The sequence below is a fragment of the Musa acuminata genome, chromosome BXJ2-10, assembly GCF_036884655.1.
Source record: "Musa acuminata AAA Group cultivar baxijiao chromosome BXJ2-10, Cavendish_Baxijiao_AAA, whole genome shotgun sequence".
Taxonomy (NCBI): Eukaryota; Viridiplantae; Streptophyta; class Magnoliopsida; order Zingiberales; family Musaceae; genus Musa; species Musa acuminata.
The window spans coordinates 37,386,587-37,409,602 of record NC_088347.1 but is presented as its reverse complement, the minus strand read 5'-3'; the positions used below and the strand labels follow the sequence as shown (position 1 = coordinate 37,409,602).

Below are 23,016 nucleotides of genomic sequence, written 5' to 3'. Positions count from 1 at the left end.
ACAAATCATACTTATTCATCATGATAAACATAAGAGAAGAAAAAATGATTGTCAATGACTTATGAAAGGGACTTGTCAATGAATTATTGACTAAAAAGAAATATGTTGTCATAAAGTTTTTAATGAGTCAGAATAACTTGAATACATAAACCTTGACATTTTTTTATTTTTCAATCATCGGAAGAAGAGTATCTTATGTGTAGCATTATCATCCATTCAACTAGGACATAAGCAGCAAAATTTCTGGAATTTGTTTGGTTCAAAAACTAATGCAGAAAAATGTGAGCTCCATTTGTTTTGAATATATATCTTTTATGTCTTTTAAAAAAAAATTATACTCTTGAGCACCATTATCAACTTATAATCAATAGTTGCCTCCACAACTATACAACAATCTTTTTTGTCCGATTTTCGAAGTTCTTTCTCTTAGAATCTTTCATTAAATTGAAATTTTAGTAACTAAACATATTACAAAAAAAAAATAATGACACTGTTCTTTATTCGACACCAAAATGATAATACAACATTACAGGAAAAAAATGAAGCTTCATAACATATGTAACAAGCAAAAATTTCAGATACTATACTATCCTCTTGACAAACTAAGAATTAGTAGTCAATGTTTATATATTTTTAAAAATAAGTAATAGATATCTTTTATATGCTTTCAGAACTTTCGAAAAGAATTTTATATTCTTTAGCATCATTTCTAGCTTATAAGAAAAAGTATAATTATTACTAAAAAAATAATGATACTTTTTCTTATTTTTAAGACACTAAAATGATAATACGACATTACAATAAAAAAAAAGCTTCATAACTAATTGCAGATATATGTCATAGATGTGTTCATTTTATTACCTACCAACTAATTGTTCTCCTAATACAATTAAACTGTTATTATAAAAAAAAACTAAAGATACAACCAACGTAGCTCAAATTCAATAATCTTTCTGGACCTGTGTGCTCAATTTGGTTCAGATGAATTCAAACATACACATAAATGCACGAGTGTGGCAAAATGCATGGGTCTTAATAATTAAATGAAACCAAACGCGGGAGACATGTTGGGTCTATTAGATCGCACAAGCAAAGTCAAACATATAATCTAATTATATAACAATACAGATGTGTATCAAATTTAATATAGATCAGTTGTTTAATGCGATAAATTAAACGTATTGCTTTTAATTTTTTAATGTGTGTCTGGATATGACCAGAACAAATATGTTAATAGTCATATCCACATCTGTTGTTTCCTTTCAAGTAAGTTCCGTCCAAGCGGCTCTTACATAATTCTTTGAGATGTCCGCCTTCAAAAGAAAGGTGTCCTTATTACTTAGATCACAATCATCTAAATGATAGCACAGTTACCAATATGCCTTCACAACAATTAACATGACCGAGATAAAGTTGACACCGATCGATCGACTGGCAGAATTAGCCAAAAATGGTGGAAACAGAACACAAAAGCTTGATATTTTGGTTACCATTCTGAAGTAATTGACTTTCCCCCACACCAATTTTTTAGACATCAGCATAAGAGAATGAGTACCTTTTGTTGTAGAATAAATAAATAGAAGAACAATCACCAAATCAACGTAGAAGTTCAATTCCAAGAAACTCTTGCAGAATTTAAATTGTCACAAATATAAAGTGTTTAATTTGCAGTCAGCATGCAATAGTTTACACTTTGTCTTAAGGAAGCACTTGCAATCCTAGTTTTCCACAACAACGTGGTGTTTTCCCTGCACAGCAACAACGTAGGAATCATATTGAGCAATAAATTTCTCCTTGCGTAGCAGGAAAAGGAATTTGTTTCTGAACTTCTCTTCAGACAGTAGTATGACAGATAGCAGTTTATATCCTTTATCCAGCAATTTATTCTGATCAAGAAAATTCACAACTTCATATCGAGGTCTCAACCTCTTCTCCAAGCTATATGTAAGAAGCACGGGATGGCCAATGATATATGTCAGCTCACAACCAGCTTCCTTCATCAGGAATGTCACCTTGTCAGATATGTTCTTCTTTGAGTAATTCCAAATGCCTGGATGCTTCCTGAATGTAGCAAGGCTGTCTGGTTGGGACCACCCAAAGCACATCAAGGTTGCAAAGGTAGCATCAAACCTGGACCTGCTCAGGGTCATGACTGAAAAAAGTGCATGAGGGAACATTTTACAGTCCCGTGACACACCCAACTCCTCAACACGTTTGATAGATTCGTCGATATATTTGTTCGTTCGACAAAAAAAACTCGGTTGTGCGACCACCATCTGCGCGATGCGTTGCTCACTGAAGCCACACTCTCTCAAAAGAGATATATTGGGCTCAATCTTTCGAGCCAAGCTAGAAGAAAGGAGAAACATGCTCCTCCTGCTGGCTTTAATTAACCTCTCATTAGAACCAAGAAGTGACTTCCAGAAGTTGATCCTCGGTTGGATGTCACGTAAAACGAGCATATTCGGACATGATGAAACCAGCTGAACTATTTCAGTGTCAGAAAATCCCATGTCCTGCAAAGATCTCATCCTGGGCTTCAGGATAGTCTCTACGTTAGCACGTAGAAGCCAGGGTTCCCTCTGCATAAGCTTCATGACTTGTGCATCACTCCAACCACTCTGCTTAAAGAACTCAATGGAAAGACTTGAACTTGAAGATTTTGTGTGACAGGTGCGACACTTGGCTGTTTTTGCAGCCTTTTCTGAGGAAAGTTCACATGATTGAAGGGAATTGACCACGGTAAAGTTGGATTTATGATCTGAAATTTGGTCTTTGGCGGTGGAAAAGCTACTAAACAGACTGCAGATTTCATAGCAAGAAAGATGGACGGTGGACTTGTTACATGGGAGAATGCAAAAGAGCCTCTTTTGCACCAAAAACATTATATTTTGAAGCAGTATCACACACTGTTTGCAGAAAAACACAAGAAAAGTAGTTTTATTGCTGTCCTCTCCAAGTCCAAATGCCTCTTCTACCTCAAATCAAGCACATCCGAACTAAATATATTTTCTGTATCTGCTTCCAACCAAAAGGAAGTTGAAAGCTGCCAACTAAACATCTGTATCGGATAACATTCCCCTACCACTCACGTAAATCCACCGGCATTCAGTTCCCATTAACAGTTTCTTTCAGATGTAAGCCACTAAATCGTGTTTGAATGTTGATTAAGAGTATCATTGAACATTTACTTATTACCATGCTCACATCCAAGCTATTAACCACCACTCAAATAATGTCTTGATAAGACACATGCACACTGACACTACCTTCCGCTATTTATCTATTGTAGCTAGTAGCTTTAGAAACTGTGAAGCACACTATATCCCTGCAGATATTGAAAAATTATATCAAATGTATTTTCATCAAATATGCTACATAAGAGTGACAATGGCATTTACTATGTTGATCGTATACAGATGATATTCAACTTTGTACTAATAGGTTGAACATCAGTCGATGACTTGCAATGGGTACTTCAGCACTAAGATTAGGTGGAAGATGCATAATGTTTTGTCTAACATCAGATTCACTAATGTCCTACAACTAAAACCAGTAACATTTCAAATGAGCACTTCCAGAATAATTGATCCTTTTCAACAAGAATGTAAAGAGATGATTTTGTTATAGGTCTAACTCGACTGGTAATTAGAAACCACACAGTTTAAGAAATTAACAACAGTAATTTTCTGATGATGTGCAACTTGACAAAAATTACAACAACATAGCTGGAAGACCGGAGAAAGGCAACAAATTTTCCGAAAAATGAATAAAAATGTAAGAAAACTGCCTCGATCAAGAAAAACTACTAGTTTATTTGGTTCTATGATGATAAAAAAAACATAATTTAAGAGGAAGACTGCTCGTGTCAATAACTTCAGCTACAGTAAAAAATATGTATCCTCAGCTATTTATCATTAATGAAGAAAAAAGAAAGTCTTTTATTTGAGAAGCTTCGCTGGCATAACCTAGATCAGTGAGAATTTGCCAATAAAACCAGCAAGTGCAAACAACCACAATAATAACAAAAGCCGCGATGTCCAAACTATTCATGATCAGCCACATGGATCTTCTGCATCATTGAACTCGGTATAAGAAAATATCTGTAGTTAAATTAAGAGCATTCAAATCTCTTTCTGTTGTTACTGGTAAAGGCCCCTTCAAATCACCAACTAAACCAGCAAATACAAGATTTGACAATTCAAATATAAACAGGCCTGTGTGTTTTGAGGTGCGAACAAGCCTCAAGTAGCGGAGATAGTTGCTTTCAGCACTACAGCAGAGAACACACTATGCTGACATAAAGGTGTAAGGTTATACCTAACCAAATACATTGAGATTTTGGGTCTATCTTTGGGGTTTGGAAATCAAGTCAAATTCTAGTTGTTTACTCAACTTGTACTTTAGGGTGAGTCGAGTCCTTGTATCATTTGGGGTTTTGTGTTGAAATTTTCTGGTGTGCTTGAAAAGGAAACTGCAATGCAGTAAACATAATAAAGAAAACTAAGAGGTTCGACGAAACAAACACTTCATCAAAATAAACAGTTGTCATTGAGATAGTTTCTTTTAGGAAACCTAATCAGATTAGTATTATCTTAGGTATATTTTTAATTAAAATGCTTCACATGAGGAATAGTCAGACTTTTGCATGATTCTATTGAAAAATGATTACGATTTTATTTGGACAGTGACCCAATTATAGTCTCTTGTTCTATGTTTTCCGTGCTTTCTTTTTCTCTAAGACTTCCCCAGTTCTCTTTGCTCTCTCGAAAAGCAGCACTTCTCCTGCTGTCTATCTTAACAACCGTATTTAACTTGCATACTGTGACTTGCTATTTCTTTAAAGTATGCTCATGACATGATGCTGACCGTTTGTTCGGAGGGTAGCGGGTAACTATCAGGGAGTAGGAAAGGGGAGGGGAAGATGTATTAGAGAGCGCGAAGAGGGGTGTAGAGGAGGGAGATGGGGGTTGTCGGGCCCGGAAAAGGATAATAGAGAGGGGGCTGTCGGGGCCGGAGAAGGAAAACGGAGAGGGGGCTGTTGGGATCGGAGGAGTCGGGGGATGGTGTCGGGGAAGCGGGAGAGCTGTGTCGAAAGGGGAAGAGCAAGGAGGGATTGGGGAAAGGGGGCAGCGACGAGGCGGGGGCGTCGGTGGGCTGCGATGAACGGGGGAAGAGGGAGGGGAAGGGATTGTGCGACGGCGAAGGAGGAACAGGAGGTGGAAGAGGAGTAAAAGAGAGATACCGGGCGCTGTCACCGTTCGCCAACTGAGAGGAAGCCGCAGCATCCACCGTTCTCCGTGGAAAACGCCGCAGCGATAAGAGCTCGACGGAGGAAGATGCCGCCGCTACAGCCGCCTTTCGTCAAGGAAAACGCCGCAGTCGCGGTCGCGCTGTGGAGAAGGAGACGGTTTCACCGCTGCATTTAGGGCACGGGTGCGACTTTGAGGATGCCGTTCTCATCTGGTTCAATCGAACCTTAGTTCCAAATAGACTTGACTCGGGCTCGACTAAGCCTGAATGAGGCGGTCGCCTGGGCCGCACCCGGTTGAACTCGCACGCCCGGCCCACTTATCGGGCGCTCAGTGACTTCAATTGCTTCAGCTATTAATCTAAATCAGTGAGATTTTGCCAATAAAACCAACAAGTGCAAATAATAACAATAATAACAAAAGCCATAATATCCGGACTAACTTTTTAAATAAATCTAACTTTTTCACCAAAACTAAAAAATAAATATTTAACAAAAATAAATATAGCTAATGTTTCACAATTTTTTCAATAGAAAAATAAAAAGTGATATTAGTAGGGTACCCAAAAATTTATGATGGATGTTTCTTCACAATATATTTTCTGAATGTTTCATATTTTCGTTCTTCTTTCTATTTAAAAATTTGGCCAAAATAATTTCATGTGTTTCAAATATTTTTGAAGTATAACTTGAATATGTCTAACTTGAGTTTTCATGTTGATATGTTGGTTTTCATGAATTACACATATCGGATTTCCAAAAGCTTCCTCGGTGTTGAAGTAATAGGAGAGCATCAAAAGCATTCAAACTAAAATCAGTGTTGAATCAACGATGTGAGAAAGGATAAAAGATTTTTGGGGTATCTATATGGTTTTTAATTTTTTTTTCCTAAAATTTCTCCATAACTAGTTATTATTTGCTTATCGGAAGGACTAATTTTTATTTTCTAATTATTAATATTTTTAATTATAAAATAACTAAAGTATCCCTAAATATAGTTATTTATATGGGAGTGACAAATTATTCATTTGACACTCCTTGGATTGTTGGGCCAAGCACTAACTATTTGGCCTAATTGTTTAAGTCTGGTTATCTATCAACAACCTATTTAATCGACGTTTTTATATATAAAACACCATCAAATCGATGATTTAAATAGGAAGGAGAATCTTCAATTTCGGGATCGATGATTCTAATTTTTCAAACCTAGGAACCAGAATTAAATCACCCATGACCGATTCCGATTTGATTTGCAATCAATGAACCGTCGAGCCGGTCAGTTGTGATTTAAACCAGTCCTAGATAAGGACTAATAATACCTAACTAAATGTATCGAAACTTTGGGACTATTTTGGAGTTAGAAATGAGTTACACTATAGTTGTTCAACACATTTAGATCATTTAGACAAGATAAGGAAACTAAGAGATTTGATGAACCACACACACCATCAAAAGAAAGCTGATCCATCTTGTCGGGGACAAGTAAATCATTTTTACTTTCAATGCAGATTCATTCATAATGGACTAATTACAATCCAGATTCATTTATGGTTTGACTTATGCAAATTCATATGTTATATTATACTTTAATCATTTTCTTAGGTTCGAATTTATTATTTACAAATCAAATGGGCACTTGAATCCAAGTGAAATCAAATTAGTTTGACTTAAGCTCGATCCAACTAAAGTTGGATCAGATGAATGTCTGATCGGCCCAACACTTGAACCCGGGTGAGTGCTTGGACCATTTAGCTATAACCTACCGGTGCAAACAATCATGATAATAACAAAAGTCATAATGTTGGAACTATTTAGCTATATGAATCTTTTGCACTCTTATATAAGACAACATAGTATGTCGTCAAATTAAAATCATTAAAATCTCTTTTTATTACTAGTAAATTCTCATTCAAATCACCAACTAAACTATCAAATACAATATTCGATCATTGAAATATAAGCTAGGCAACTTATTTTTTTTAATATAATTTTTTAATGGGCTGTATGAGGTTACGAGATAGATTGATCCTTTGCGAATAAGTATTACAATGTTACTGTATAACTTAGACGAGAACAATTACGTTCCTAGCAATACGTAGGGAAGAAGAGATCTTTTGACTCCCCTAAAAATAATAAATATAAATATTACAATATGAAAGCCTATACATATCTTGTTAGATAGGCATTTGATGACCGAGAAACCTAGGATAGCAAATTAAAATAATTATGTAACATCAATTTTTTATGCTAAAAAAATATCTAATCAATTTGTGGATCCAAAAGTCTCCTTTTACAAATTAAATCTAGCATGTTCACTAGATATAACATTATTCTAAGGTTTGACTTTATGGTTCACATGTTTGACAAGATATTATTACCATTTAAGAAAAGATTTCAATTCGTGGTTTAGAAATATTGTATGAAATGCTAGAGAAATATACGGAACACAAAATATACATAGCTTAATCTTGCATTGCATATATGTTAAGTTCTTACTATAAGACTCACGGTAACAACTTAAAGAAGTAGATCATAAAAAATAAAAAATGAAGGTCATATGATTCATCAAGAATCAAGTATTATGTCAAAAAAACATTGAAGAAGTATCTAGCCAACGATGAATAAAATTTATTGACAAATCATCCAATACAAAATTCTTTTATTATTTCTTGATCTTCAAGGAAGTGTTAAAAGTTAGAAGCTATATTTTATCTTGCCTTTCACCTAGGTAGTGTCTAGAAATCTCTAGCTCTAAAATGACGACGATCATTCCCATTATGCTTAAGATATTTATTTCAAACATACTAGAAAACATAATGATATGTGGCGCAAGAATACGTGTTCTTATCATATGGGGGTTCAAATCCTATTTTTTTTTTTTTACTGTTTAGAACATTTTATCATCATAATTCTCAGTTTTTCATTTTTTTGTCATAGAAGAATGAATTTATATTCTTAACTCTCGATGAGATAAAGTAATCAATGCGTCTATAACACAATAGTCTCCTGTTGACACGGCTATTTTCCATAGTCTATAAATTCTCATCAGGTTTTACCGCAATAGCCTAATTAGATTATACAACTTTCGAGTTATGCAGAGTAATAATAGTGCTCAACCTTTTGACTTCAACATTACATTAGTTTCTTAGTTGATCATTCAGCAATCCAACTTTTGTAGAGAGTATATGAATACTATACCATAAATTCAACTCTTAGTTCTTGAATTATAGATCATCTCCACCAGCAGCTAATCTTTTAGAATTTGAGTAGTTAATCTACTCATAAAATTGCTTCGGATGAATGTTGGTATCCATCTTGGGCAATTGACTTGGTCGCCCGTATTTGAATATCAAGTTGTCGTGGTGTCTTCTCCAAAAATTTCTAAGCTAGTTTATGAGGGAGAACGAGTCACCCATAGGGAGCTAAGGGTCCGAAGGCATTGAAATTAGTCACTCAAGGCAAGAAACCGTGCTGATTAGCGAGTTGTGACTATGTTGTACATGTTGTACATTTGTACATTTGTTTCAAAAATTAAGTCTGGGATGATTTCACAATCAGACAAATATACGATAGCAAATTCCAAGTATGATAAACTAAATTGTCATATACTTCATTTTTGATGATGTAGATGAACTTTTAACAAAAGTATATATTATGAAAGGAATAATGAGACATAGTACTGACATTAGAATTAATATGATATTTGTTATTTGTATTATGCTAATTACATTATAATTAATATGATATTTATTATTTGTATTATGCTAACTGCTGATGCTATGCATCATATGTCTTGCAGAGAGAGTGCAATGTAAAAGAAGTTTGTGAATTTATATGTATATCAGGTGATGCAAACTTTGTCATAACCACTTTGTCAACAAAGTAGTATTTCATAACCACTTTCAAATTTCTTACATAGATGATAACTTTGTCAACCTTATGGAAAGATAGACAATTTTTGTTGAGACCTAATGAGAAGGAGAAAAGATAGAAGCAGTTGATGATGCTGCAACTTAAGAGGTCCTTCCCATGATCAAACACGTAAGTATAGAGTGCTCGAGAAATAATTTAATAAGATAATTATTTTTTCAAAGTACTAAAGCTTGTTACTTGTTGTTCCCACAAACCTTCCTAGTTAGAAGTTTCATGCTAAAGGGCCTTCATGAAAAAGGTTTTCTTTGATGAACTTGAGATCCTCTCAAGGTGAAATCTTGTGTTAGCAATTTATTTTTTTCTTTTTTTTTGAAATAAATAATTATGTTATGAAACAAACAAATCATACATGTCCACGATGAAGAGAAGAAAAAATTGACTATGAATGAACTTGTCAGCCAATTATTAAGGGGAACTTGTTGAAAAATAAATGAGAACAAAAGCAGCAAATTTTCTGGAACTCAATTGGTTCAAAAAATAATACAGAACAATGTGAGCTCCATTTATATTCTTTTTTATTATCCAAAATTGTATAAATAGATATCTTTTATGTCTTTTCAAACCATTTGAAAAGAATTTTACACACTTCGATATTATCATCGATTAATAATCAATAGTTGCCACCACAACCATCCAACAATCTTCTTTTTCTATTTTTCCGAGTCTTTTTTAGAATCTTTTATTAAATTAAAATTTTAGCAATTAAATATATTATTAAAAAATACTGATACTGTTACTTATTTTGAAGACACCAAAATAATAATTACATACGGGAAAAAAAAAAGGAAAATTCATAACACAAATCAAGTTGTGCCAAGCAAAAATTACAGATACTAACCTCTTGATAAATTAAGAATTAGTAATCAATATTTATATAACGATACAACGTGTTATATAATTATTGTTATATAACAATAATTATATGACAATAAAGATGAGTATCAAATTTAATATAGATCAGTTGTTTAATGTGTAAAATTATACGATTAAAATTGACGTATTGGTCTTAATTTTTTAATGTGTGAGTCTGGATATGACTAGAACAAATATGTAATAATCATATCCATATCTTTTGTTGCCTTTGAAGTATTTTCCGTCCAAGCGGCTCTTACATAATTCTTTGAGATGTCCCCATTTAAAAGGAAGGTATCCTTATTAAATTAGATCACAATCATCTAAATGATAGCACAGTTACCAATATGCCTCCACAACAATTAACATGACCGAGACAAAGTTGACACCGATCGATCGACTCGCAGAATTAGCCAAAAATGGTAGAAACAGAACACAAAAGCTTGATATTTTGGTTACCTTTCTGAAGTAATTGACTTTCCCCCACACCAATTTTTGAGACATCAGAATAAAAGAATGAGTACCTTTTGTTGTAGAAAACATAAATAGAAGAACAATCACCAAATCAACATGGAAGTTATACTCCAAGAAACTCTTGCAGAATTTAAATTGTCACAAATATAAAGTGTTTAATTTGCAGTCAGCATGCAATAGGTTACACTTTGTCTCAAGGAAGCACTTGCAATCCTAGTTTTCCGCAATAACGTCATGCTTTCCCTGCAAAGCAACAACATAGGAATCATATTGAACAATAAATTTCTCCTTGCGTAGCAGGAAAAGGAATTTGTTTCTGAACTTCTCTTCAGTTAGCAGGATGACAGATAGCAGGTCATGTCCTTTATCCAGCAATTTATTATGATCAAGAAAATTCATAACTTCACATCGAGGTCTCAACCTCTTCTCCAAGCTAAATGTAAGAAGCCCGGGATGGCCAATAATATATGTCAGCTCACAACCGGCTTCCTTCATCAGGAATGTCATCTTGTCAGATAAGTTCTTCTTTGAGTACTTCCAAATGACTGGATACCTCCTGAATGCAGCAAGGCTGTCTGGTTGGGACCACCCAAAGCTCATCAAGGTTGCAAAGGTAGCATCAAACTTGGACCTGCTCATGGTCATGACTGTTAAAAGTGCATAAGGAAACATTTTACAGTCACGTGACACACCCATCTCCTCAACATGTTTGATAGATTCGCCGATACATTTGTTCGTTCGACAAAAAAAACTTGGTCGTTCCACCACCATCTGCGCGATGCGTTGCTCACTGATGCCACACTCCCGCAAGAGAGATATACTGGGCTCAATCTTTCGAGACAAGCTAGAAGCAAGGAGAAACATGCTCCTCCTGCAGGCTTTAATTAACCTCTCATTAGAACCAAGAAGTGATCTCCAGAAGTTGATCCTCGTTTGGATGTCACGTAAATGGAGCAGACACGGACATGATGAAACCAGCTGAACTATTTCAGTGTCAGAAAATCCCATGTCCTGCAAAGATCTCATCCTGGGCTTCAGGATAGTCTCTACGTTAGCACGAAGAACCCTGGGATCCCTCTGCATAAGCTTCACAACTTGTGCATCACTCCAACCGCTCTGCTTAAAGAACTCAACGGAAAGACTTGAACTTGAAGATTTTGTGTGACAGGTGCAACACTTGGTTGTTTTTGCAGCCTTTTCTGAGGAAAGTTCACATGATTGAAGGGAATTGACCACGGTAAAGTTGGATTTATGATCTGAAATTTGGTCTTTGGCGGTGGAAAAGCTACTAAACAGACTGCAGATTTCATAAGAAGAAAGATGGATGGTGGACTTGTTACATGGGAGAATGCAAAAGAGCCTCTTTTGCACCAAAAACATTATATTTTGAAGCAGTATCACACACTGTTTGCAGAAAAACACAAGAAAAGTAGTTTTATTGCTGTCCTCTCCAAGTCCAAATGCCTCTTCTACCTCAAATCAAGCACATCCGAACTAAATATATTTTCTGTATCTGCTTCCAACCAAAAGGAAGTTGAAAGCTTCCAACTAATCATCTGTATCGGATAACATTCCCCGACCAATCACGTAAATCCACCTGCATTCAGTTCCCATTAATCATTTCTTTCAGATGTAAGCCTCTTAATGGTGTTTGAATGTTGATTAAGAGTACCTTTGATCATTTACTTATTAAACACCACTGAAATAATGTCTTGATATGACACATGCACACTGACACTACCTTCCACTATCTATCTATTGTAGGTAGTAACTTTAGAAACTGTGAAACACACTATATCCCTGCATATATTGAAAAATGATATCAAATGTATTTTCATCAAATATGCAGCATAAGAGTGATAATGGCATTTACTATGTTCGTATACAGATGATATTCAACTTTGTACTAATAGGTTGAACATCAGTCGATGACTTGCAATGGGTACTTCAGCATTAAGATTAGGTGGAAGATGCATAATGTTTTGTCTAACATCAGATTCACTAATGTCCTACAACTAAAACCTGAAACATTTCAAATGAGCACTTCCAGAATAATTGATCCTTTTCAACAAGAATGTAAAGAGATGATTTTGTTATAAGTCTAACTCGACAGGTAATTAGAAAACACACTGTTTAAGAAATTAACAACAGTAATTTGTGAGGTTCAACATGCTAAAGAAGCCACTGTTGATGATGTGCAGGGAAAGCACATATAATTAACGGCGAAGGAGGAAGAGGAGGAGGAGGAGTAAGAGAGAGATACCGGGCGCTGTAACCGTTCGCCGACGGAGAGGAAGCTGCAGCATGCACCGTTCTCCGTGGAAAACGCCGCAGCGATAAGAGCTCGACGGAGGAAGATGCCGCCGCAGCTGCCGCCTTTCGCCAAGGAAAACGCCGCAGTCGCGGTAGCTGTGGAGAAGGAGACAGCTTCACCGCTGATTTCAGGGCACGGGTGTCAATTTGAGTGTGCCGTTCTCATCTGGTTCAATCGAACCAGAGATCCAAATTGACTTGACTTGGGCTTGACGCAACCTTAATCAGGCGGGCGCCTGGGCCGCACCCGGTTCAACTCGCACGCCCGGCCCATCTTATCGGGCGCTCATTGACTTCAATTGCTTCATCTATTAATCTAAATCAGTGAGAATTTGCCAATAAATCCAACAAGTGCAAACAATCACAATAATAACAAAAAGCCATAATATCCGAACTATTTATTCTATGTGTAAGAAAACATATGTAGTCAAATTTAAAGCATTCAAATCTCTACCTAAACTAGCAAATATAAGATTTGATAATTCGAATATAAGTAAGGCAATGTGTTTTAAAGCTACGAACAAGTCTCAAATTGTCAAGAGAGTGACTTTCAAGGTTATATCTATCCTAAGTAAATGGGTTTCAATTCGAAATTTTAGTTTGTCAATATTTAGAATCAAAATCGTTGTTGGGTTGGTTCCAATTTGATGGATTTTTTTTTATTTTTATTAAAAATATAAAATTATAATTTTATTTTTAAATTTTAAAAAATGGATGTACAACTATAATTAATGTAAATGTATAATGATATTATAAAAAATAATATACAATTATAAATATTTAATCCCTTCTGATGTCGAATGTTTCGATCGGTAGGACATCATTGCCCTCTCATATGATCTTTTGGTTTTATTTTGTATTTATGTCTCGCTCTACGATTACTCTCTACATTAAAGTTACTAATATCAATCGCTAAAATTTAAAATATTATTATGTAACATATCCATTAGTCCAGTATATAAAACTTTAGTATTGTCACCAAATTTATATGTTATATTATACTATAACCATTTTTATAGGTTCAAATTTATTATTTACAAATCAAATGGGCACTTGACATGCCCAACACTTGAACCCGATTAATCCAAGTCAAATGAATATTGGACCTGTCCACTCGAGCGAGTGCTTGGACCATGGCCGATTGAACTCACTCATTAGACTCTTGGGCCTCATGTCCACTCGAGCGAGTGCTTGGACCATGGCCGATTGAACTCACTCATTAGACTCTTGGGCCTCATCACATAGGATGGGTGAACGAAAGAGTAAGTGACTTCACTTGTTTTAATAAAAAAAAATTATATGTAGCTTATATTAGTATAAAATTCATAATCATGTTATTTATAATACGAAAAAACTTTTATGCTAAATATGAAATTAAATAAAATTAGATCTAACAATATTACGATACATACTTTTTATTATTGTTTAGAAGAATAAACCTTATCTGATTTACAAGCGTATCATCGTCCGATCTGAGATATCAATATGTAAGAAGAACAAGACATTCCTTCTCCTCTCTTCCTATCTTTTTACATGACCATTTAGATTGATGGATTAGGGAGATTGGGAGAAAAACTTTAATCTCTCAATTGCACTGAGATGCATCTTTTTAGCCCTTAGAATTTATGTCTATTTATGGGTGAGAGCAGAGGGTATAGAATAAATTATTAGGAGAGTTCCTCCCATCAAGGGCATCCCCTAAAGAATCATATTATGGCATGAACTTCTTTTCTATTGGTCAATAACCATAATTAGAATTTAATTATATTTATAATATATCTTACCTAATTAAATAGGACCACATAATCTAGCTTCAACGTTACACATCATTGATGAAAAAAATATTTTTATTTTAATTAAGAAGCATCACTAGCATAATATAGATGGAGAATTTGTTAATATAACAAAAGTCATAATGTTGAAACTATTTAGCTCTATGAACCTTTTGCATTCTTATGTAAGACAAACATATGTAGTCAAATTAAAATTATTCAAATATCTTTCTATTACTAGTAAATTCTCCTTTGAAACATCAACTAAACTATCAAATACAATATTTGATCATTGAAATATAAGCTGGGCAACTTGTCTTAAGGTGCCAAGATAATGACTTTTAACACTACATAATATAGTGAGATGAAGGTGTAAGTTTATACCTAACCAAATATATTGAGATTTTCAGTTTATTTTTGAGTTTGAAAATAAGTTACATTATAGTTTTATTCGGCTCCTTTGCATCATTTGGTGTTTTGATGGTTCTTGAAATGAAATTTATAAAACGGTACATAAAATAAGGAAATACTAATTTTTTAATATAATTTTTTAGTGGACTGTATGAGGTTACGAGATAGGTTAATCCTTTCCGAACAAGTACCACAACATTACTATATAACTTAGACGAGAACAATTACTTTCCTAGCAATAGGTAGGGAAGAAGAGATCTTACACAATGAAAGCCTATACATATCTTGGTAGACATTTGATGATAGAGAAGTATAAGATAGAAAATTAAAATAATTATGTAACATCAACATTTTATGCTAAAAAAATATCTAATCAATTTGTGGATCCAAAAGTCTCCTTTTACAAAATAAATCTAGCATCATAAGTTATGTTACACTAGATATAATCTTATTCTAAGGTTTAACTTTATGATTCACGTACCCAATGGTTTGACAAGATGCTATTATCATTTAAGAAAAGTATTCAATTCGTGGTTTAGAAATATTGTATGAATTACTAGAGAAAAATATACGAAACCCTAAATATATACAGTTTAATCTTGTATATCTGTTAAGTTCTTACTATAAGACTCACGGAAATAACTTAACAACCACTTATTAGAAAGAAGAATAACTTCAATAACACAACCATTAGAAGTAGAGCATAAAAAATAAAAAAAAAATGAAGGTTTTATGGTTCATCAAGAATAATGTATTATGTCAAAAAAACATTGAAAATGTATCGTAGCCAACAATGAATAAAATTTACTGATAAATCATCTAATACAAAATTCTTTTATTATTTGTTGATCATCAGGATTCGAAGGAAGTGTTAAAAGTTAGAAACTATATTTTATTGTCTTTGGCCTCTATAGTATTAGAAATCTTTAGCCCTAAAATAATGACGGTCATTCCCATTATGCTTAAGATATTTATTTCAAATACACCAAAAAATAAAACACAATGATCTATGGTGCAAGGCTGCGTGTTCGAATCACATGAGGTTCAAACCCCTTTTTTTTATTATTTAGAAAATTTTGTCGACATAATTCACAGCTTTTGTTTTATGTCACATAAGAATGAAGTTGTTTTTTGGACTCTCAATGAGATAGAGTAACCAATACGTTTGTAACACAATAGTCTCTTGTTGACACTTCTGCCTTCTATAGTCTATGAATTCTCATCAGGTTTTACCGCAACGTTACATCAGTTTCTTAGTTGATCATCCACAATCCAACTTCTGTAGAGAGCATATGAACACTACACCATGAATTCAGCTCTTAGTTCTTGAATTATAAATAAATCTCTAGCATTCTTTTATCTATTCAATTCCAATATGATAAACGGAAAAGCAAAAGCAGCTTTGTTGTTGGCTATAGAGCTTCGAAAGATATCCATAGATCATCTAAACCAACAGCTAACCTTTTATAATTTGAATAGTTAATCTATTAGTAGAATTACTCTGGATGGATGTTGCTAGCCATCTTAGCCAACTGACTTGGTCGCCCATATTTGAATATCAAGTTGCCACATTGCCTCCTTCAAAGATTTCTAAGCTGGTTTACGAGGGAAGACGAGTCGTTTATAGGGGAGCTAAGGGCATGAAAGCATTGGAGGTAGTCACCCAAGGCAAGCATCCTTTGTGTTGATTGGCGACTTGTGAGGATGTTGTACATTTGCTATGAGGCCTGTTATTATCGTAGGTGATATGTCTGTTTCAATAAATGAAGTCAATAAATATGCAGTAGCAAATTCCAAGCAGGATAAACTAAATTGTCATATACTTAGTTTTTATTAGTGTTTATGAACTTTTAACAAAAGCACATATTATGAAAGGAATAATGAAAGATCTACTACTGACATTAGAGTTGATATTTGCATTATGCATAACTGTTGATGGTATGCATCATATGCCCTACAGAGAGTGAAATATAAAAAAAGTTTGTGACTTTCTGTATTTCAAGTAATGCAAAATCTTATAGAAAGGGATAGATAACTGATGGATGCATCCCAACAGGAGTAGTCTGTCATAACCACTTTCAAGCATCTTACTTGAATGATGACTTTATTAACCTTACAAAAAGACAGACGATTTTTGTTGAGGCTTAACGAGGAAAGAGAAAAGACAGAAGCATGCTGCAACTTAAGAGGTCTTTCCTATAATCAAACACATAAGCGAAGAGTGCTCGAGAAACAGTTTAATAAGATAATTATTCAAAATAATAAAATTGTTGCTTGTGGTTTTCACGTACCTTTCTAATTGAAAGTTTTTTAAATCCTCGAAATCCACAGTTTAATCTAATTGCTTGTGGCCTTAAAGAAAAATGTCTTCTTTAATGAACTCGAGATCATCTCTCGATGAAATCTTGTATTAATCATTTTTTAAATAAATAATTATGTTATCAAACAAACAAATCATATCTATTTATCATGATAAACATAAGAGAAGAAAAAGTAATTGTCAGTGACTTATAGAAGAGACTTGTCGTTGAATTATCGACTAAAAAAATAACTTAAATACATAAATCTTGACATTTTCTAATTTTTCAATCGAAGAGTATCTTATGTATAGCATTATCATCCATTCAACTTGGTCTATTAATGTATAATAAGAAAATTACTGAAAAAGACATGAGGACATAATCAGCAAATTTTCTAGAACTTGTTGGGTTAAAAAACTAATGCAGAAAAATATGAGCTCCATTTGTTTTGAATAGATATCTTTTATGTCTTTTCAAAAAAATTTTAAAAAAATTTTACTCTTCCAGCACCATTATCAACTTATAATCAATAGTTGCCCCACAACTATCCAACAATCTTCTTTGTCCAATTTTCAAAGTTCTTTATCTTAGAATCTTTCATTAAATTAAAATTTTAGTAACTAAATATATTACAAAAAAAAATAATGATACTGTCCTTTATTGGACACCAAAATGATAATACAACATTACAAGAAAAAAATGAAGCTTCATAACACATGTATCGAGCAAAACTTTCAGATACTATACTATACTCTTGACAAACTAATAATTAGTAGTCAATGTTTATATTGTTTTCAAAATAAGTAATAGATATATCCTACATGCTTTTAGAACTTTCGAAAAGAATTATATATTCTTCAACATCATTTCCAGCTTATAATCACTACTTGCCCCACAACCATCTAACAATTTTCTCTATCCACTCTTCTTAGTCATTCCTCTTAGAATCTCTCATTAACTTAAAATTTTGTTTACTAAACATATTACTAAAAAAACCTTTATAACTAATTTTGATATATGCAATAGATGTGTTCATTTTATTACCTACCTGCTAATTGTTCACGTAATATAATTAAACTGTTATTATAAAAAAATCTAGAGATACAACCAAAATAGCTCAAATTCAATAATCTTTCTGGACCTGTGATGTGGGCTCAATTTGGTTCAGTGAATTCAAACAAAATACATGGGCCTTAATAATTAAATGAAACCAAACGTATTGCTCTTAATTTTTAATTAAACGGTTAAAATGGACGTATTGCACTTAATTTTATAATGTGTGAGTCAGGAAATGACTAGAACAAAGATGTTAAATAGTCGTATCCACATCTGTTGTTGCCTTTGAAGGGTGTTCCGTCCAAGCGGCTCATGCATAATTCTTTGAGATGGCCCCCTTCAAAAGGAAGGTGTCCTTATTAAATTAGATCACAATCATCTAAATGACGGCACAGTTACCAATATGCCTTCGCACCAATTAACAAGACCGAGGCCAAGTTGACACCGATCGATCACAAAGAATTATGTAGAAACAGAACACAAAAGCTTGATATTTTGGTTACCTTTCTGAAGTAACTGACTTTCCCCCACCAATTTCTGAGACATCAGCATAAAAGAATCAGTACCTTTTGTTGTAGAAAAAATAAATAGAAGATCAATCACCAAATCAACATGGAAGTTACTCCAAGAAACTCTTTCAGAATTTAAATTGTCACAAATGTAAAATGATTAATTTGCAGTCAGCATGCAATAGGTTGACACTTTGTCTTAAGGAAGCACTCGCGATCCTAGTTTTCAGCAACAACGTAGTGCTTTCCCTGCACAGCAACAACATAGGAATCATATTGAGAAATAAATTTCTCCTTGCTTAGCAGGAAAAGGAATTTGTTTCTGAACTTCTCTTCAGAAAGCACCATGACAGATAGCAGGTTATATCCTTTATCCAGGAATTTATTCTGATTAAGAAATTTCATAACTTCATATCGAGGTCTCAACCTCTTCTCCAAGCTTAAAGTAAGAAGCACGGGACGGCAAACGACATATGTCAGCTCACAACCAGCTTCCTCCATAAGGAATGTCATCTTGTCAGATAAGTTCTTCTTTGAGAAATTCCAAATGCCTGGATGCCTCCTGAATGCAGCAAGGCTGTCTGGTTGGGACCACCCAAAGCTCATCAGGGTTGCAAAGGTAGCATCAAACCTGGACCTGCTCAGGGTCATGACTATAAAAAGTGCATGAGGGAACATTTTACAGTCACGTGACACACCCAACTCCTCAACATGTTTGATAGATTCATTGATACATTTGTTCCTTCGACAAAAAAACCTCGGTAGTGTCACCAACATCCGCGTGATGCATTGCTCACTGATGCCACATTCCCTCAAGAGATATATATTGGGCTCAATCATTTGAGCCAAGCTAGAAGAAAGGAGAAACATGTTACTCCTGCTGGCTTCAATTAACCTCTCATTAGAACCAAGAAGTGACCTCCAGAAGTTGATCCTTGGTTGGATATCACGTAAATAGAGCAGAACCGGACATGATGAAACCAGCTGAACTATTTCAGTGTCAGAAAATCCCATGTCCTGCAAAGATCTCATCCTGGGCTTCAGGATAGTCTCTACGTTAGCACGTAGAAACCTGGGTTGCCTCTGCATAAGCTTCATGACTTGTGCATCACTCCAACCGCTCTGCTTAAAGAACTCAATGGAAAGACTTGAATTTGAAAGTTCTTTTTCACAGATGCGATCATTGGCCATTTTTGCAGCCTCTTTTGAGGAAAGTTCACATGACTCAAGGGGGTCAACCAACGTAAAGTTGGATCTATGATTTGAACTGTGCTCTTCGGCAGTGGAAAAGCTAAACAGACTGCAGAGTTGATAGGAGGAAACATGGACGGTGGACTTGTTACATGAGAGAAGGCAAAAGAGCCTCTTCTGCACCAAAAACATTGTCTTTTGAGGCAGTATCACGTACTGTTTGCAGAAAAATACAAGAAAAGTAATCTTATTTCTGCCCTCTCCAAGTCCAAATTCCTCTTCTGCCTCAAATCAAGGATGTTGAAAACTTTCAACTAATCATCTGTCTCAGACAACATTCCTATACCACTCGTGTTAATCCACATGCATTCAGTTCCAATCAGCCATTTCTTTCATAGATAAGTCTCTAAATGGTTTTTGAGAGTTGATAAAGAGTACCTATGATTAGTTACTTATTATCATGCTCACATCCAAGCAATTCTCCACTTCTGAAATAATGGCATCATACAACACCAGCGTACAGACACAATATTCCACTTATTTTTCCATTGTAGTTGGTTGGTTTAAACACTACCAAGCATCCTATATCCCTGTAGCAATTTAAAAACCATATCAAATGTATCTTCATCAAATATGCTGCATAAGAGTGGCAAAGGCATTTACCATGTTGATCGTATACAGACGATACTCATATGAACATCAATGACTTGCAAATGGTACTACAGAATTTAGAATAACAGGAAGATGCATAATGTTTTCTCTAACATCAGATTCACTAATGTCCTACAACTAAAATCTGAAACATTGGGGAGTAATTGATCCATTTCATCAAGAATGTAAAGAGATGATCTAGTTAAAAGTCTAGCAAGACTGGTAAGCAGAAAAGACACTGTTTAATTAATTAACAAGGGTAATTTGTGAGGTTCAACATGCTAGAAAGGGCATTGTTGATGATGATGAGAAAGTTGACAAAAAAAAAACATAGCTGGAACACCAGAGAAAGGCAATAAATTTTCTGAAAAATGAATAAAGAGATAAGAAAACTGCCTCAATCAAGAAATGCTACTAGTTTATTTGGTTCTATGCTGATAAAGGAACTTAATTTATGAGAAAGACTCCTCATGTAAATAACTTCAACTACAGTAAAAAAATTATACGTAGCGTCAGCTAAATATCATTAATGAAGAAAAAAAAAGCCTAGATCAGTGAGAATTTGCCAATAAAACCAGCAAGTACAAACAACCACAATAATAACAAAAGCCATGATGTCCAAACTATTGATGATCAGCCATATGGATCTTCTGCATCATTGAACTCTGTGTAAGAAAATATCTGTAATTAAATTAAAAGCATTCAAATCTCTTTCTATTGTCACCTGCAAAATCTCCTTCAAATCACCAACTAAACCAGCAAATACAAGATTTGACAATTCAAATATAAGCAGGCCGGTGTGTTCTGAGGTACGAATCAGCCACAAGTAGCGGAGATAGTTGCTTTCAGCACTACAGCAGAGAACAAACTATGCTGACATAAAGGTGTAAGATTATACCTAACCAAATACATTGAGATTTTGGGTCTATTTTCGGGTTTTGAAATCAAGTCAAATTCTAGTTGTTTACTCAACATGTAGATTAGATTGATTCGAGTCCTTTGTATCATATGGGGTTTTGTGTAGAAATTTTCTGATGTGCTTGAAAAGGAAACTTCAATGCAGTAAACATAATATGAAAACTAAGAAGTTTGATGAACCAAACACTTCATCAAAATAAGCAGTTGCTTTTGAGAGAGCTTCTTTTGGGAAACCTAGTCAGATTAGTATTATCTTAGGTATATTTTTAATTAAAATGCTTCACATGAGGAATAGTCAGACTTGTGCATGATTCTATTGACAAATAATTATGATTTTCTTTGGACAGTGACCCAAGTATTGTCTCTGCTATCTCTTGCTCTATCTTTTCTGTGTTTTTTTCTTTTTCTCTAAGACTCCCCAATTCCCTTTGCTCTTTATAAAAGCAGCACTTCTCCTGCTGTCTATCTTAACAACAATATTTAACTTGCATACTGTGACTAGCTATTTCTTTAAAGTATATGCTCATGACATGCTGCTGACTGCATGTTGGGAGGGTAGCGGGTAACTATCAGGGAGTAGGAAAGGGGAGGGGAAGATGTATAGAGAGGGCGAAGAGGGGTGTAGAGGAGGGAGATGGGGGCTGTCGGGGCCGGAGCAAGATAATGGAGAGGGGGCTGTCGGGTCCGGAGTAGGAAAACGGAGAGGGGACCGTTGGGATCGGAGTAGGAAAACAGGGGGCGGGGACTGTGATGAAGTGGAGGAGGGGAAGGGATCGGGGAAGAGGGGCGAGGGGCTGCGATGAACGGGTGAAAGAGAGAGGAGGGTGGAGAAGGGAGAAGAAGGATGGTGTCAGGGAAGCGGGAGAGCTGCGACGAAAGGGGGAAGAGGGAGGAGGAGGGAGGAGAAGGGATTGTGCGACGGCGAAGGAGGAGGAGGAGGAGTAAGAGAGAGATACCGGGTGTTGTACCGTTCGCTGACGGAGAGGAAGCCGCAGCATCCACCGTTCTCTGAGGAAAATGCCGCAGCGATAAGAGCTCGACGGAGGAAGATGCCGCCGCTGCTGCCGCCTTTCGCCAAGGAAAACACCGCAGTCGCGGTCGCTGTAGGGAAGGATAGTTTCGCCGCTGCATTTAGGGCACGGGTGCGAATTTTGAGGACGCCGTTCTCATCTGGTTCAATCGAACCAGAGTTTCAAATTGACTTGACTCGGGCTCGACACAACCTGAATCAGGCGGGCTCCTGGGCTGCACCCGGTTGAACTCTCTCGCCCGGCCCACTTATCGGGCGGCCGGTGACATCAATGGCTTCAGCTGTAGTAAAGAACTTTCTCTCAATAAAGCCATAATCTAAATCAGTGCGAATTTGCCAATAAAGCCATCAAGTG

The 23,016-nt window shown here is 35.2% G+C and overlaps 1 protein-coding gene and 2 long non-coding RNA genes across 7 annotated transcripts; all 3 read right to left on the bottom strand.

The window, feature by feature from the left end:
* Positions 1 to 1,602: 1,602 nt before the first annotated feature.
* LOC135625562 (uncharacterized) lies at positions 1,603 to 5,627 on the bottom strand. Its single transcript, XR_010492109.1, has 2 exons — positions 5,246 to 5,627; positions 1,603 to 3,328 (listed from the first exon to the last, which is right to left on the bottom strand). It is a non-coding gene; the product is annotated as an uncharacterized LOC135625562 (long non-coding RNA).
* A 4,974-nt stretch (positions 5,628 to 10,601) lies between these two features.
* LOC135625619 (uncharacterized) lies at positions 10,602 to 12,949 on the bottom strand. The gene is made up of 2 exons (XR_010492137.1): positions 12,774 to 12,949; positions 10,602 to 12,107 (listed from the first exon to the last, which is right to left on the bottom strand). It is a non-coding gene; the product is annotated as an uncharacterized LOC135625619 (long non-coding RNA).
* Positions 12,950 to 18,972: 6,023 nt separating this feature from the next.
* LOC103969663 (uncharacterized) lies at positions 18,973 to 22,765 on the bottom strand. 5 transcript variants are annotated; one of them, XM_065130527.1, is made up of 2 exons: positions 21,438 to 22,765; positions 18,973 to 20,652 (listed from the first exon to the last, which is right to left on the bottom strand). In XM_065130527.1, the coding sequence occupies exon 2, from the start codon at positions 20,252 to 20,254 to the stop codon at positions 19,091 to 19,093; it is 1,164 nt and encodes a 387-aa protein (XP_064986599.1). In that variant the 5' UTR covers positions 20,255 to 20,652; positions 21,438 to 22,765; the 3' UTR covers positions 18,973 to 19,090. The 5 variants fall into 5 exon arrangements, with proteins under 5 accessions (XP_064986599.1, XP_064986600.1, XP_064986603.1 ...); XM_065130528.1 differs by having other exon boundaries at positions 18,973 to 21,564; positions 22,588 to 22,765; XM_065130531.1 differs by having other exon boundaries at positions 22,588 to 22,764.
* Positions 22,766 to 23,016: the final 251 nt, after the last annotated feature.

What these genes read in the sequence shown, in the direction of transcription:
- LOC103969663 (XM_065130527.1), bottom strand. Translation starts at nt 20,254, where the DNA reads ATGTTTTTGGTGCAGAAGAGGCTCTTTTGCCTTCTCTCATGTAACAAG.